The sequence below is a fragment of the Anolis carolinensis genome, chromosome 5 (genome assembly GCF_035594765.1).
Source record: "Anolis carolinensis isolate JA03-04 chromosome 5, rAnoCar3.1.pri, whole genome shotgun sequence".
Classification (NCBI taxonomy): domain Eukaryota; kingdom Metazoa; phylum Chordata; class Lepidosauria; order Squamata; family Dactyloidae; genus Anolis; species Anolis carolinensis.
The window spans coordinates 200067824-200084536 of NC_085845.1; the positions used below are offsets into that span (position 1 = coordinate 200067824).

Sequence of the window (16713 nt, forward strand, 5' to 3'; positions counted from 1 at the left end):
ATAGATAGATAGATAGATAGATAGATAGATAGATAGATAGATAGATAGATAGATAGAATAGGTTGTAAAACTTCTGCTTCTTTTTAGCTTCTGGTTTCCACATTTCTCACTTTTCATTTTTCTACATAATTATACCTGTTCCTTTTTTTTTGGTTAAAAATGTCATCTGTAATATGACAGGAAATGCTTGCAGAGACAAAAGCAAGATGAATTGCTTCTCAAACGGAAAGCTAAGGAAGTTGTCTTCTGAAGGACCTCATTTCCCTCCCTCTTTTCCTCTCCCACATGAGAAGGGAGCATTCAGCGCAAGGAAAGATTGAAAGAGCAATGAGTTTGGAAGAGGAAGAGTTTGCCACTCCAAGAATAAAAAAGCATGACTGAAATTGTTCAAGCACCATGATCCGTATATTAATTTCTAACATGTTGATTCTAAATTATATCCTAAAGAATGTGAAGCCTGCCAATTAAAATGCTGCCTCTTGTTTACTGTGGTAGATGGGAAATAACCCCTTCTGGTTGAAGGAGTGCGCATAGCCAGGCCTACACAGCTGCCTGATGCTGTAAATGCACAGCGATTGAACATGAATTGCAATATGAATTTAGTGTATGATAAATGGTTGCATGTAAGAGATGTCTTGATCTATGCAGCTGCAGGCATTAAGGCACAGAATTGGAGATTAATTTAACCTTGACTACGGTCCTGCTAGGATGGACACTTGCACATCTTCTGAAAAGGAAGACATTTGTTACAAAAATAGTATTAGGATTTACCTAAAAGTTGGCTATTTAAATGTATATGTTTGCATATGTATTTAAATAGGATTGCTGCAATTTAAATAAACAAGAAACAGCATTTTCTTTGCAGAAGATTGTAATTTTTTAAATAACAGTTATTTTTATTCAAAATGCCAAAATACGATTACACATCTACATTTAACCTACTGCTACTACAACACTACAAGTAAGTACCTATGAAAAAGAACACAACATGGACACAAAATTAAATACACAACTAAACATATATAGACCAAATAAAAAAATCTAGCAGATAAGCAAAAAGGCTAATCTTTGAACTTCTCACTCACTCTCCGGTGGCTTTTTTCTTTTATTACTCTGCCCCCTTTAAATGATATTCTGTAGTCACACTTCTACTTTTAATGACACTCTTCTAATTCATAAATCTCACAATTGACAGATGCCCCATCATTATTATAACAGAGTAATAGTCAAGCACCCATCTTAAGGTTGAACAAATGTTTCTGCTTGGTCACTCTAGTCAATTTGACCATCTCAGCTAGATCATGAATATTTGCAGAAAAATGTATTTATGTGCAGAAATATTTCATGCAAAGAAAATGTTCTTTTCTGCACAAAAATTCCACATGTCAATTTTACATAGAATATGAGCCAAACTGCAAAGATTCTAATCAGCCCAAGAAACTCTAGAAATGTTTTTGACTTTTCGTTAAGTATTGTCAAATATTCTTTCCACTGCTACATTACATTTCTCAATGACTTTCCCCTTTCCTTTCTTTGCCCTTTGAGGCCACTGCCTCACTCTGCCCAATGCTAGAGTTGCTTGCAGAGCAAACCTGATGGTCACTTAGCTGCACTTTGTGCAGGGACAAATTCAGTAGGGAAAACTCAGAAAGGAATGGAAAAAGGCATCCAAGCGAGGGAAGGAGAACACACAAATCAACCCAGCTTGGCTCACAATTCATAGAAAAAATCCAGCCCATTTTTAGCTTTCAGTCTACGCAAGCACAGTATGGTTTCAGCACTTTGTTGTTGATAAAACTATTCTGAAGATTCTCCAATAACACATTTTTCACTCCCAACTGTGCCCCATGCTCTGTAATGCAGAAAAGGCCACGAAGAATCCAGACAATATGTTATATAGTATGTGTGCCTCATTGCCAGCTGTCTAAGCACTGGTGACATTTTAGGGGAGACGCATTATCCGGCCAGGATCAATAATAATCTGACCTTAATAACTGGCCGTGACAAAAGTCTAAGAAAGGTCAGCCAGATGGACCAAGATTCCGGCGCCGGATGTCTTAAAGGGATACAAAAGAATCCTTTAATGTGCCATTTGGAGTCTTTGGACTGTTTCATCAAGAACTCAAAAATAACTCTCCTTGTTGTAGGAAGTTTTCGAATAGCTGTGGCAACCATCAATTCTGACTTCCTATGGAGATGATTGTTGAGGCCACCCTTCCTGTCCCCAACCATGAGTTTCCTCATTGGATCTCTCCATGTTAGAAGTGGAAGAAACACCAAAGCACGCTTATTCCAACATCCTCCCAATGCAGGAGTCTTCTGTAAACATACCCCTAGAAAGTGGACATCCAGTTTTAGTTTTAAAACTTCAAAATACAGTATGTAGAATCCATACTGTCTACAGAAGTATTTGGCAACAATTGGCACTAATACTGAGGAAGGACAGAGATAAGATGCTAGAAAATCTCTATGATGACATGGGGGCTCTTTCTTAGTCTCTTCACTTGTGTGTTCAATTTGAATTACTTTGTCCGAACTAGAACTTAAACCCACTAGACTCATTGTGAAGGTAATCTAGTTTAAACGCTGCCTCCCAATTTCTCTTTGGTATGTAATCCATTTTGATTGTTGAGAAAGAAAAGCAGAGGTAGAGCACGCTACTCTGTTTTAAGTACTGCCAGCCTACCCATTAGCCTTTCTTTCTATATTGCCACGTTCCTTCTGGATCACTCCTCTTTATTGCCACGCTGTTTTCCATAAAAATGGCGAGCGCCTGAAGATGAATTACCTCCATTCCAAGTTAATTTCTGTTTCCCAGCAGGACCCCAGCTGGACCCTGCTGGGTTTGGAAATGCCGTTGATTGGGTAATGGATGAGTGTTTTGCGGATGGCTGTGCCCACGCTCGCCTGGTGCCAGCTTAGGCTTCCCTGGTGCCCTTCATTTCCCGCTTTGCAGCCAGCGTCACTTGAGCTAAATGGATTTTTTCACAGGACAGTAACTTGACTGTCGTTAACATGGGGAAAATAATGTATGAGCACAAGACAGAACCGAAATGCTTACTCTGTGAAATCTGCAACTGCCTGGGAGTTCCGTAGAGCAAGATCTGTGGGAGGCCATCTGCTTTGGTCGAAGTGATAAATCAGGGAAAAGGCCAGCCTACCATGGGGTCTTGCTAGAATGCCACACACACAAACACACACACAGATGGCTCATGCCACTAAGAATCATAGAATTGTAGAGTTGGAAAGGGACCCATAAGACACTGAATCCAAAACTGCCATCATCCCTCTAAGTGCAGGAAATCCAACCGGCAGTCCAACTTCTCTCTGAAGATGTCCAAAAAAAGAAAGGCCCATCATATATTCTATAAAGCAAAGAATGGGCCAGTCAAGACCCATTAGATCTACATTATGGTATTTTTTTTAAATGGAATTTCATTTTTGACATCTCCTCAGGTGCAGAAAGATTAAGATCGTTGTTGTTGTGTGCCTTTAAGTTGTTTCTGACCTATGGGGATCCTAAGGCAAACCAATCACAGGCTTTTCTTGGCAATGTTTGTTCAGAAGAGATTTGCCATTGCCTTCCCCTCCAGCTGAGAGAGAGTTGCTCAAGATCACCCAGTGGGCTTCACGGCTGAGCAGAGATTCAAAGCCTAGTTTCCAGAGTTTCCACAAATTATGCCCCCATTAAAATATTCCAACATTGAAGCTCAAAGCTTTCTGTGGTAACCTTTAAACTTAGCCTTTAAGTGAAAACCCAAGTCCATCCCATCTTGTGTTGATACCATCCTTGTTGTGTTCCTTCAAGTCATTTCTGAACCTAGTGGCCCTAAGGCAAACTATGATGGGACTTTATTGGCAATATTGGTTCAGAGAGGTTTGTCTTTGCCTTCCTCTGAGGTATTGTGACTTACCCAAAGTCACCCACTCAGTTTCCATGGCTGAGCTCCTGGTCTCCTGAGCTGCAGTCTGATGTTCCAGCTATTACACCACGCTGGCTCTCAATATCTTTATTAGGCCATGCAAAAGGCACCAAATGTATCACATTGGCTTTTGAGATTTGCAAGCCTTCTTAATCAGGCATGGATAATAAAATGACAGAAGAAGGAAAACAATCACCAGGTGGCCACAGTGCCTAAAGTCTACCTCTCATGGCCAGGAGTTGAACTGGGAACCTATTTTTCCCAAATTCATTATGAGTCCTCACAACACTGTGATGACAGAGTGGAAAGCCACCTTGAGTCCCCTTCAGGGTAGAGAAAGGCGAGATAGAAATATCGCAAATAAATAAGTATCTCAAGACAAATGCTGGAACAGGGAATTAGGCTATTGGATCCAAATAGAGTATGGGTTGGAAGGAGTGAACCTTCAAAAAAGCAGTCTGCTCATATGCATATGATGACACAAAATCCACCTTCTCAGATATAAGATCTGCCTGTTCCGCAGCTCAGTACCTTCTGTTTAAAAAAGATTGGACCTTGTTAGGTGGATATTGTTTAAAGGCAAAGGTGGTTGACTGTCCTTTGAAGGTCTTTGAAGATAGGTTGGATGACTATCTTTCAGGAGTACTTTAGTTTTGTTTTCCTGTATGGCAGAAAATTGGACAAAATTGTCCTTGTGGTGCCCTACAACTCTGTTGTTCTGTAACTTGAAGACATTTTCAGTCTATGGTGGGCCTTCAGCAAACCTTCAGCTCAGGGGAGAGCTGCCTCTGAGGCTGAAAGAGAGTGACTTCACTGAGAGTTTTCACAGCTGAGCAGGGATTTGAACCGTGGTCTTCAATCTCAGTCCAATGCCCAGTTTACATCACTAAGTCCTATCCTCTATCGTTAAACGCATCTATTTCCCAATTACAGCCCTTCCATGGGGGAACATCTCCCTCTTCCTGTCGCTACCCCCTTTCTGTACATCACCCAGAAAGCGCAAGAAGAGCCAGAGCCAGGCCAATTCGTAGGGGGATCTTGTCAACCTAATTGATTAGTGTGTGGGTAGATGATGCTGACGACAGGTGAAACGGCTCTGTATGGAACAAATCTATGTGAATCACACACATTCCCACTGGGTCAGACCACGATTCCTTCCCTTGACATGTTGATTGATATAGTTGTAGCTCCCGTCCCAAATGCATTGTGCCGTCATCATGGGTCACTGCAATCCCCTGCTGTATAGACCCCATCAGCACCGCAACAGAGAAAATGCATCATGTTTTCCAAAGCTTTATGCTGTGAATTTAATGGTATGTGAGCACCAGTAGAAGAGCAGGTGAGGAGAAGTAATGAAAAACAACAAAACTTCCCTTTTGTTGTTGTTGTTGTTGCCATATTTGTTTAATGCCATCGCTGTACATTCTCGGCTCTCCAGTTTATAGTCTAATTAAAACATGACACCAAAGGAAAAGGGGATGGCAGTGTGGGAAGGGATTAGGTTCAGCAGATAAAACCTCCTCTTCTCTCCATCCAAGGCCAGGGCAGTGGGAGTTGGGATGGAGAGATGGCCTTTCATCTCCTTCTGGGTCTAGACATGATGGAACTGTGTGTGCCTTTTCTGCTCTCACTCCAAGGCCAAAGCAGTGGCAGTTGGGATGGATGGAGGGGCTTTCATCTGCTTTCATTCATTCCTTCCCTCCCCCCCCCCATGCACACATATGCGCGGGCCATCTCATAAGCAAACATATTCGGTTCTGGCCAATAAACCATGATATGGTCTCCATAAGTTGGAAATAACTTGGCGGCACAAAACAACAAATAGTAAATGGCAGAAGCTCTGGACTTAGCCATTCATATGCCTGGTGGCACAGTGTGTTAAAAGCGCTGAGCTACTGAACTTGCGGACCAAAAGGTCCCAGGTTCAAATCCCGGGAGCGGAATGAGCACCTGCTGTTAGCCCCAGCTCCTGCCAATCTAGCAGTGCAAAAACATGCAACTGTGAGTAGATCAATAGGTACCACTCCGACGGGAAGATAACAGCACTCCATACAGTCATGCCCACGGCCACATGACCTTGGAGGTGTCTACGGACAACGCTGGCTCTTCGGCTTAGAAATGGAGATGAGCACCAACCCCCAGATTCGGACACGACTGGACTTAACATCAGGAGAAACCTTTACCTTTACCTATGCCAAGCTAATACAATCTGTGCCCTTATCCACAGATTTATCCCTGCCTCTTGTAGTGCCCTAGGCTGTATGGCATTTCACCAACCCCTTGTCTGCTGCAGTGCCGGTTTATTGAAGCCCAGGTTGGCCTGGGAAAAGAAGGTGTGAATGCAGGGACTCCCGTAGCTCGGCACGTCCTGAGCTGTGCAGGCCAAGTGGGGAATATCAAAACACGTGATGAGCTGAAGTGTTCCCCCCATCTCTTCCCAGCCAAGGACACTTTCAGCAAAGTGACTTTGACGACTGTCAAGCCTTCCGTGGGATAACGTGCCGCACATGCAAAGGGTCCCATTGCAGCACCGAGCGAGGATGCGGCTTCCTGAATCTTTTGAGCGGGTTGGAGCACAGAATCAATTCCTGTCACTCACCGCTAAATCTGCAGGAACAGGATTATGGATCTGGGTCCTTCTTGCGGTGCTTTAATCTTAAAATCAATGCCGAGAAGGAAGCCGGGCTTCGGGGAGAAGGGAAGGGGAGGGGATTGGCTCTCGCTTTGACTCTGATGGGGTTTTGCAACTTCAAATGCAAAAGTGTCCATCTCTCTTGCCTTTGCAATGAGGGCAGGGAGGAAAAGGGAGGCGGGGGGGGGGGGACCAGAATACCGGGCCTGTCACAGTCAGTGGAATCTGCTGCATGGAGGACTTTAATTCAATATGTAAACACTGGCAAAGCTGTGAAAGATGCCTTGGCCTCTTGGCTTCTAAGTACACAGCTCAGGAACTAATCCTGCCTCGCCTGCAAGGCTAATATTACCTTGGAATTGTAGCTCCATCACATCTTCAGCACAGCTCACACAAAGGACAGGTGTGCAGGTATACAGGTTGCATGCAAAATGCTGTAAAGCCAACCACACTCGCATTGGCAGAACCTGCAAGACCTACTCACTCTGGGCAGGAAAGCCTTGGACACAGAATCATTGAGTAGAGAAATAGCAGGATGAAAGCTGTGAGCTATTTGGACTAAGAGGCAGTCTCAGGAATGTCATATAATACACAAATAAATACATTCCAGAAATACACTTGAAAATGTTAAATTAGATCTGGAGAACATGTGGGAGGAGAAAGCAAAATGATCAGTAGGGAAGCATGAAGCACTGGAATGAATCATTGGGGACTTCCATGTTTCCAAAGAAATGCATCTAAAGGAGGTAGGAAGGAAGTGGAACTTAATATTGGGAAAGAGTATATTTCAAACAGACAAAAGAATGGACTTCTTTATAAAATGCTGAAGTTTAGTCACAGGATTTGTAGCCCAAAGGCGTAGTGTTGGCCAGGAAAATGACGTCTTAGACTACCATGCCTAGGAATCTCCTCAGTCTCCTTAGAGTTCTCATCCATGCTTGTTGTGCATTAAAAGTGAATGCCTTGGACATTCCTGAGGTTCCCAGAATTCATGTCATTGATCATACTCACTAGAGCATCCGAGGAGCACTTCTCTTCCCTCAAAAAAACCCCAATTATTTTGAGGTGTTGTGTGATTTCCAGGCTGTATGGCCGTGTTCTAGCAGCATTTTATCTTGACGTTTCACCTGCAGCTGTGGTTTCAGAGGAGATGCCAGCTACAGATGCAGGCGAAATGTCAGGAGAAAATACTGCTAGAACACAGCCATACAACCCAGAAACCACTCAACACCTCAATGATTCTGGCCATGAAAATCTTTGACAATACTTTAAACCAGTTATTTTCAATATTTTCACTTAAATCCCATGTTTAAACATGTTTTGGTACATTTTAAGCCGCACAGCAACATTTGGGAAGTTCAGAAATCAGTAACTAAACATCAGGCTGGCCTGGAATCTTGTTGGTGTCTTACACATGTATAATAATTTCACTTAGGGGAGATGGTTAGACATTTCTGTCCCATATGGGATGTCCACATTCATTGCAAAGTTACAGAACTGTATCATTTTACTTGTGGATGGGAGGCAGTGAATAGTTGATTGCACAAGAAGTTGTCCATTTGGTTTCACACATTGAGTCGCATTGTGTAAACATGCAACATAAGGGTTGTCTGAAACGATAAGTGTGTAACTCTGCATGCAGAGATTTATGTGAACCAACCCTGATGTCGGATCATTGTGATAGTAAATTTGAACTGGAATTCAAGATTTTACTACATGAAAGCTTAAGTTATTGTGTTGTCTGCTATTTTTTGAATGGGAAAGAGTTGTTCATTCCTTGCTAGGTTAACATAATACCAGTTAAAGAGAACCTACATGCATGCTTTTCAATTGAATGGCTGTATTTAAATGTTGTTGTGTGCCTTCAAGTTGTTTCCAACTATGGCAATCCTAAGGAGAACCTATCACACAGTTTACTGGTGATGAGAGTGTGTGACCCACTCAAGGTTTCCCAATGGTTTTCCATGGCCAAGTGGAAAATGGAAGCTTAGCCTCCATAGCCACAATCCAACCTTCAAATAAAGTAAATAATTTTGTTAGTTTGTTTGCTTGAACTATATCTGGGGATGTTTTTAAAAATGCTTGTCTTGGTTGGGTCTTATTGGTGTTCCTGATTTGGTCTTGTTTTTGTTTTGTTGGTTGTTCAGAGCACAGTAATTGTGGAGAAAACCGTCCAAGACCTCATGAACCTGATGCATGACTTAAGTGCGTACTCCGACCAGTTCCTCAACATGGTTTGCATTAAACTCCAGGAGTACAAGGACACTTGCACCGTGGCCTACAGGTAAGGCTTGTGGGAGGTTGGGTTACATGAGAGAGATCTGTCCAGTGTTCATGTGTTGCCTTTCCCATGAGGAACAGCTAAAACATCTTGCTTAGAAAGAAAAATAGAGAACTCTCAAATTATACATAGTATAGGGAACAATCCACAGAGAGAAATAACTGGCCAAAAGAAAGATAGAACAAAAAATGACCAGCTCATTTCAGTTATCCAGTGCATCTAGAAAGCCACCAAACCGCCATTTAAATAAAAGAAAGGAGCGTCTGTAAATATTATCAAATTTATGGAATAAATACAAGAATAGGATTTTTTTAAAATATCACATTACAAAGAGAGGGAGATTTAGGATTAACAAGAAAGCCACCTTGGCTGTTTCAGTCACTCAATGTAGAGATAATGGGGTTTGGTCTTCGATAGATCCATTTTGAATGGATAAATAACTGTGACTCAAGATTTGTCCAAATGCAGATTGGCTTTCAAAATCCAACCAGAACAAAACGATCAAAATATTATTTTCCCCCTCCCCTGCCCTCTGTAAGTGTGTATATAAAGTAGTAAAGGTTTCCCATGACATTAAGTCTTGTTGTGTCCAACTTGGGTTGGTGCTCATCTCCATTTCTAAGCTGAAGAGCCGGCGTTGCCCGTAGACACCTCCTAGGTCATGTGGCCAGCATGACTGCATGGAACGCCGTTACCTTCCCACAGAAGTGGTACCTATTGATCTACTCACATTTGCATGTTTTCGAATTGCTAGGTTGGCAGAAGCTGGGGCTAACAGCGGGAGCTCACTCTGCTCCCTGGATTTGAACCGCCAACCTTTCAGTCAGCAAGTTCAACAGTTCAGTGGTTTAACATATAAGTGCATTCAAATGTTGTTAATCAATTGAAACCCAGTTTATCGAATGTGAGATTATATCTTACTGGCCGTCATTTTAAAAAAATAGTGGGCTTTGTATGGTGGGTGTAGTGAGAAGACATATTAAACATTTGTCCAAAAAATCAACTCTTTCCCTTCCTTTAGCAGTAGGACAGTTAGAGAGAAACCTTATTCCATATTCATTGCATTGTCCTCTTTTTAGTGGTCACTAATTTGCAAATACACCATTGTCTAGTGTACAAGTGAGACAGGAGTCCCATAATCCACAAGACACTACTTTACTGTAAACAGAGCAGGAAGAAAGCAGGTGAGTTGTGCAAATGGAGCGTGCAGAAAGAGATCTTTGGACCATAGTGTATTGTTTGTGGCCTTGCTCATCATGCATCCTACTTTGGAAGTTCTTCCCCGGAGAAGGCACCTGCGGAGGAGTAATTGGGACAGCCCTGATGTTGACGACCAGTCCCTGATGACAGGAGGAGGGAGACGTAAAAGAACATACTGAATCAATGAGTTAGCAACAGATAATTATAGAAACAGACAGAAACCATATAGGATTTGGAAGGGCATAATGGGGATATGGGAGGAAGAATGTAAATAGTTGGTGCATCTTCATGCTTCATCCATCAGTTCCTATATCAAAGTTTCTCAGGCCAGTTAGTTGAAAGCTTTTTCAGAAGGGGGAACCTGGGGCCCAGTCCACATACTACAGGATCACAACCAAACACTTCACCAATTGTTCCACTTCCCAATGACACCATGATTTTTGTGACTTTAAAGTTTTTTCTCAGTTTCCCATTCGAATAAGTTGAAATACTACTTCAGTGACTTCATTATGAGCAGTAAAAGGCTTTCATATAGAAGATGCTAGCATTTTTGCTCCATCATTTTGCTCATCCGTACTGAAAATGTGGCCTCCAAGGACCCTGAAAATAAATTCAGAAGAATCATATAACTGTAAGTGGCCACAGAGTTCAAGCCCCTGTCTTGTAGAAAATGAACAAATAAAGCACTCCTGGAAGATGCCCACTCAACCTTTTTTAAAGACCTCCCAAGAAGGAGGACAATTTATTCCACTCTCAAATAGCTCTTACAATTAAAAAAAAGTCTTCCTAATGTTTAAATGGATTTTCTTGTCATTTTCATCCATTGGTTTGTCTTCTAGTTCCTGGCATGGATGGAAACAAGGTGGCCCCATCTTCCACATGACATCCTTTCTGATATTTAAAGGTGGCAATCATGTCACTTCTCAATCTTCTATTCTGGACATGCCCAACACTCTGAGTTTCTCCTGCTGAATTGGTGTTTTTCATTCAAATGCTGGACTTGAAAATGAAGAGCCCAGGCCACTGATCCCCAGAGAGCCTTTCTCGCTGATTACCTGTGTCTCAATTAGCTCCCATGGCCTCCAGCTGCTTCCCGTAATCCAAGGCCCACCCATCTCCTCCATCTCTGCTTTGTTTCCAGGGCCTGTTAGCAGGGCAACTGCCCAAAGCTTGGAAGCCACACAAGCCTGGCTCTGCTCCGCTGCTTCAAGCAGATGTCTGGTGTACCCCGGGCGCTGAGCTGTGAAGGAAGTTAGGCCTTCCTCAGCAATGCCCTGTCACCTGTTCATATGCTCCATCCCTGTCCCCTCTTGGGAGCCTGATACAGCACTGCCACACAGATGGCTCTTTCTATGGCCCATTGAGCCAAGAACTAATTATGAGATTGCCATGCCAGGGGTAACCATTAACCCTGTTACGGAAATTGAGGACAGAGGCGGAGATGCCCTGTTCATGGCTTTGGGATGGAGGATAGATTCCAACATCCATCTGAGATCACAGCTCTTTTCTCAATAGGGCACACCTCCACAAGGCATCTTTTCCACTCCAATCCTTTAAAATCAGGATCTTTGCAGATCTTTTTAGTCAGGGTAATTTCTATGCTTCTTGATATCCACGTTCTTATAAGGATACATAGAAGCAGGGCATGTATGTTGGACAGCACCAAGAACAACACTTGGATTTTTTTTTTTTCGTGTCAGGAGCAACCGGAGTTGCTTCTGGAGTGAGAGAATTGGCCGTCTGCAAGGACGTTGCCCAGGGGACACCCGGATGTTTTTTGATGTTTTATCATCCTTGTGGGAGGCTTCTCTCATGTCCCCGCATGGAGCTGGAGCTGATAGAGGGAGCTCATCTGCGCTCTCCCCGGGTGGGATTCGAACCTGGCAGCTTTCAGGTCAGCAACCCAACCTTCAAGTTACGAGGCTTTTATCCCCTTGGCCACCGGGGGCTCCTAACATTTGGATGGGAAAGGTACATACTTTCTAGGTCAGGGAGGGAGGAGATATCCCCTAGCCTCCCTTTTATGGCCCTCTTAGTCATTCAGTTGCTTCTGATTTTTCATGACCTCATGGACCATTCCAGGCCAGAGCTACGTGTCAGCCATCATCACCCCCATCTCCTTCAAGGTTTAGCCAGTCACGTCAAAAATACCATTCATCCATCTTGCCCTTGGTCGACCCCTCTTCCTTTTTCCTTCCATTTTCTCCAGCATCATTATCTTCTCCAAGCTTTCCTGTCTTCTCATGATGTGGCCAAATATCTACTATCCTTCCCTCCAGGGAGCAGTCGGGCTTTTTTTCCTGGAGTATGGACTGATTTGATCTTCTTACGATCCAAGTCACTCTCAGGATTTTCCTCCAGCACCAGAGTTCAAAAGCGTCTCTCTTCCTTCGCTCAGCCTTCCTTATGGTCCAGCTCTCTCTCACATCCATAGGTTACTATGGGGAAGACCATGGCTTTGACTATGCGGACCTTCGTTGCCAGTGTGATGTCTCTGCTCTTCACTATTTTATCGAAATTGGTCATTGCTCTCCTCCCAAGAAGGAAACGTCTTCTGATTTCCTGGCTACAGTCTGTGTTTCAGGATCTCTTGAAATCAACTCCAATTTCTTTTTAAAAGGGCATGATTTTTTGATCTTCTTTCACCTGAAAATGGCATCAAACCACCCTTTGACACAAAAACTCAGAACGCCAGCCAAAATGGCAACCAGAAATCAACTTGCAACTCTCCAGTCACCATTTTTGCTGATATGTAGCCATAGACAGAACTGTTTTGGGGATGAGATGGGAAGGTTTTCTCCATGGAGATTGGAGGTGAAAATTGCCCTTCCACTAAGCTACCATCTACTCCTGCTGTAGATCACCCAAATATTTTTTTAATTGAATGGCAACCTTTACAATTTCTGCACAGCATATAATTAGGTGGAATTTAGAAAGTGCAGGTTTGTATGGTGACAGCCCTCTTTGCCCCAAAAGCCTTAAAGGAAAGCAATGGCAAACCTCTTCTGAACAAATCGTGCCAAGAAAATCTTATGATGGGTTCACCTGAGGGTCACTATAGGTCAGAAACGTCTTGAAGGGACACAAATACAACAAAACACTGGCAAGCCATCTCAATAATTTCAAACTGTGATGGAGTTTTACGTGAAAGACACAGTGTGACAGATACCTAGCTTGTTGCCTTCTATCCCATGGCATTGTGATTTTCTCAGAGTCTCTTTTTCATCACACACTGGATTGTTATCGTCCTTGAATTTTTAGAAAATACTCAAAAGGGTGGAGGGAGTTTTACAAAAGCTTCATGTCTGGGAGGCACGTAGGATAAAACTAACCCATCTCTAGAATGCAAAATTGAGTAGAAAATAGTCATATTTGTTTGACTGTGAAATAAATGCCCCAGAGAAGTTGCAGCCTCATTGCTGTTGTCATTTCAAACTCGAGTAGTCAAAGCATACTGGTTAATGTAGTCTGGCAAATGGGTGTTCATTGGCAAGGAAATGGAAGAAATGACCAAATTCGTCTCTTCCATCTGAAAACACTTAGGGTTTTTTCCCCCTCAACCTGTTTTATCACAAATATGAGGAGGAAACACGGGATTTTCGACAGAGCAAGCTGCAGGGTTATTTGTTGTTCAAGGCAGGTTTTGCTTTTATCTCCTTTTCAATGTTGCATTGGTTTCTGGTGTAGCTCAGGGCTTGATAATTTAAGAAATGGGAAAGCATATTGTTCCAGAGTGTAGCGAAGGCTGAAATGGAGATTTCAGCTCCGGGGACCTGCAGCAGTTGTGAAAATCAAACTGTGTCATTTTGGTGGGGAAAACCAAGGAACTGCAAAATAGGTTGGAGGCCTTCTTATCGAGCCCAATCAATTTATTAGAAGACTTTGCCAGACTTTGAGTCACAAAGAATTCCTCATCAGCATAATTGATTCTTAGTTACACACATTACACAATTTGTATAATTAACTGATTTGCACAGTGTATAGCAAGACTGGGAAGACTTCAAGCTTTGTATATACCAGGAACAGTGCGGTTCCACAACTAAAATCCAATGCATTAAAGACTGAGATTGGTTGTGCCTACAGTGACTGAATGCATCTCACACTTCTTCAACTCCATTTTCTGCACCATCCCCTGCATTTTTCAATACAGAATTAGTCCTGGGCCATAAAGATTCTCATACATCCAGGATACTCCATTTCAGAACCCAGTTATTGAATGTTTTTCAAAATTCTTTGTATTCCAGTTTTTAATGTGACTCAGAAAATCAAATGATCAGGCAGCCAGTATTTATACATTCAGATTTCTTTGTCATCGTCTCACCATTTCTTTATATGTATGCCTATAGTTTATGTATTTCCTCTCAACCCATTAGAGGCCCCAAGGCGATATAGAGGCAATTGTGCCACTAATATCGCCATATCTTATTGTCTGTAGGAGCATTGTTCAATTTGACGAAAAGCTGGTTATCAGTGCCTCTTGGGCAAAAGATGACGATATCACCCGACTCTTGAAGTCTCTTCCAAACTGGATCAGCATGGCCCAGCCCAAACAACTGAGACCAAAGAGGGAGGAAGAAGAAGACTTTGTCAGGTGAGTTCTTCCTAACCCACTGTAAAAAGTCTACTCAATGGCATGTCAAAAGAGATTACTACCTTTCCAATTCTGTGTGTGTGTGTGTGTGTGTGTGTGTGTGTGTGTGTGTGATTTGTTAAGTGCCACCAAATCGGTGTCAATATATGGCAATCCTATGAATGGAAGATGTCCAAGAGAATCTGTTATTGACAGCTTTATTCTGGTTTTACAAACCAGGGCTGTGGCTTTTGGGTTGAGACAATTCATCCATTGTGTGTGTGTCTGTATCTGTATGCACATTTCCCTCAAATCCTTTGAATGTAATGACTGAATTTCCCTGAGGTTGCTTGTTACCAGGAAGTAGAGTGGAATATTTCAGTGTCCCCTTTGGGTATAGTCAGTTACTTAATAATGCGTGTTACTTTAGAGGATGACTCAGTCTTGACCATTGACCTCATGATCAATTTTGCTAGCGTTCTCCGTCCCATTGCCCACCCCTGAGACAGCTGGAAAAGCCTCTTCATGAGCTCCTAAGTTGTTTTAGAAATCCCTGGCGATAAATGAGAGCCTTGTTAGTGCAACTTACTGGAATCCATTAAGAAAATTATGTTAAGGAATTCTCATTCCTTTCATGTAGTCGGGAGCCATCCTGGCATGGTGTTGGAGCTAGTCAAAGTACTTCACCGGAATTAGAAAGGAGTATGGATTGCTTGATTGCGGTGCCATTTACTCTCATCAACTACTATTGCTTGGTTATTATTTTAAATGTCTGACAGTGAACTGCTCAAGGCATCTTTCATCTAAAAAGCAGGATAAAGAAATATTTGAAATAAAATAAGTTGGATCTGGTCTAAGTTTAATTTCTTGCTTTGGTCCTACTAAAATCAATAGAAAAGCTAGTCATGACAAACTTTAAATGCCATAGATTTTGATGGGACTTAAATTATGTTTAACTTAGTCTGGAGCCAACTTTATATGTTCAAGTATTCACTCAAATTACCCTTGTTTCAAAAATCCAGGGTATCAGACGGACTGTTATAGAACATGAAAAACTGGAGGGGGAATAAATGACACCTGTCAGAATGTCTCAGGTAGTATAGCCATTGGCAATAGTGATTATGGGATTCTAGGAGCTGATGTCCAAAAAAAGATAACTTTTCCAGAGTATAGCTGGAATAAGATAGTATTGGGCTTCAACCAGAGCAAATATGACAACCGGCTTCAGTAGAAGCACCTCAAAGCAGCAGATGGTGACACATACTAAGTTTTATTTCAGGCTTTCAATGAGCTCTCCAAGGTGCTAAATGCCTTTGATGATAGGATTTAGAACCTTGGAGAGGTGTTTTAAAGCCTAAAAAGAAACCCAGAGCAGATTCACCTCACCTGGCATGAAAGCTACCCTTTCCTCATCCCTTTGCAACGTGTCTTCCCAGGGTGATCTCTTCATTAACTGCATTTTACATTATTTGTATGGGCCTTGCATGTACATTTCCCTCTCTTTCAGGACTGCCTTTGGCAAGGAGTCCGAAGTGCTCATTGGGAACCTGGGAGATAAGCTGATCCCCCAGCAAGAGATCCTCCGTGATGTCAGTGACCTGAAGGCCTTGGCCAATATGCACGAAAGTTTGGAGTGGCTCTCTGGACGTATGAAAGCAGCGTTCTCCAACCTTCCAGTAGCACAGAGTGAGTACTCTTCAGGGAAATAAGAAATGTGAGAACTGGACAATATGGAATTCACTGCCATAAGAAGTTGTGATGGTTACACTATGCAGTAGGTTTGGAAAGCAATCATGAAGAACATGTGTTTTAGGGGTTAATAGATATGAAAGCAAAATGGAACTCGGATTCAGAGAGGAAGTCATCCATTGAACACCAGTTTCTTTCTTAAGATCGTTTTGACTCACACTATTGGGAATCATTGTCCTGTGTGTTGTCCTTTTTGACATTTCTAAAGATAAGCTGTCTTTTGATGGTGGCCCCATCTTTGTACATATTCTCAACCTGTTCCCATTGGGTTTCTTCTATTCTCTTACATCTACCATAGCAGCAACATCTAAAGGTATTTTCCTCTGCAAGGATAGTGAGCTGAGCTGATATTACCTTA

At 42.4% G+C, this 16713-nt stretch overlaps 1 protein-coding gene across 2 annotated transcripts in view; it reads left to right on the forward strand.

Annotated features, from left to right (window-relative positions):
• The window catches only part of exoc4 (exocyst complex component 4), a 474612-nt gene that overhangs the window by 403167 nt on the left and 54732 nt on the right, over positions 1-16713 (forward strand). For both annotated transcript variants that reach the window (XM_062981249.1, XM_062981250.1), the window contains 3 exons: positions 8703-8839; positions 14472-14627; positions 16114-16292. In XM_062981249.1, coding sequence (XP_062837319.1) covers positions 8703-8839; positions 14472-14627; positions 16114-16292 — 472 coding nt within the window. The remainder of the gene's footprint in view (positions 1-8702; positions 8840-14471; positions 14628-16113; positions 16293-16713) is intronic.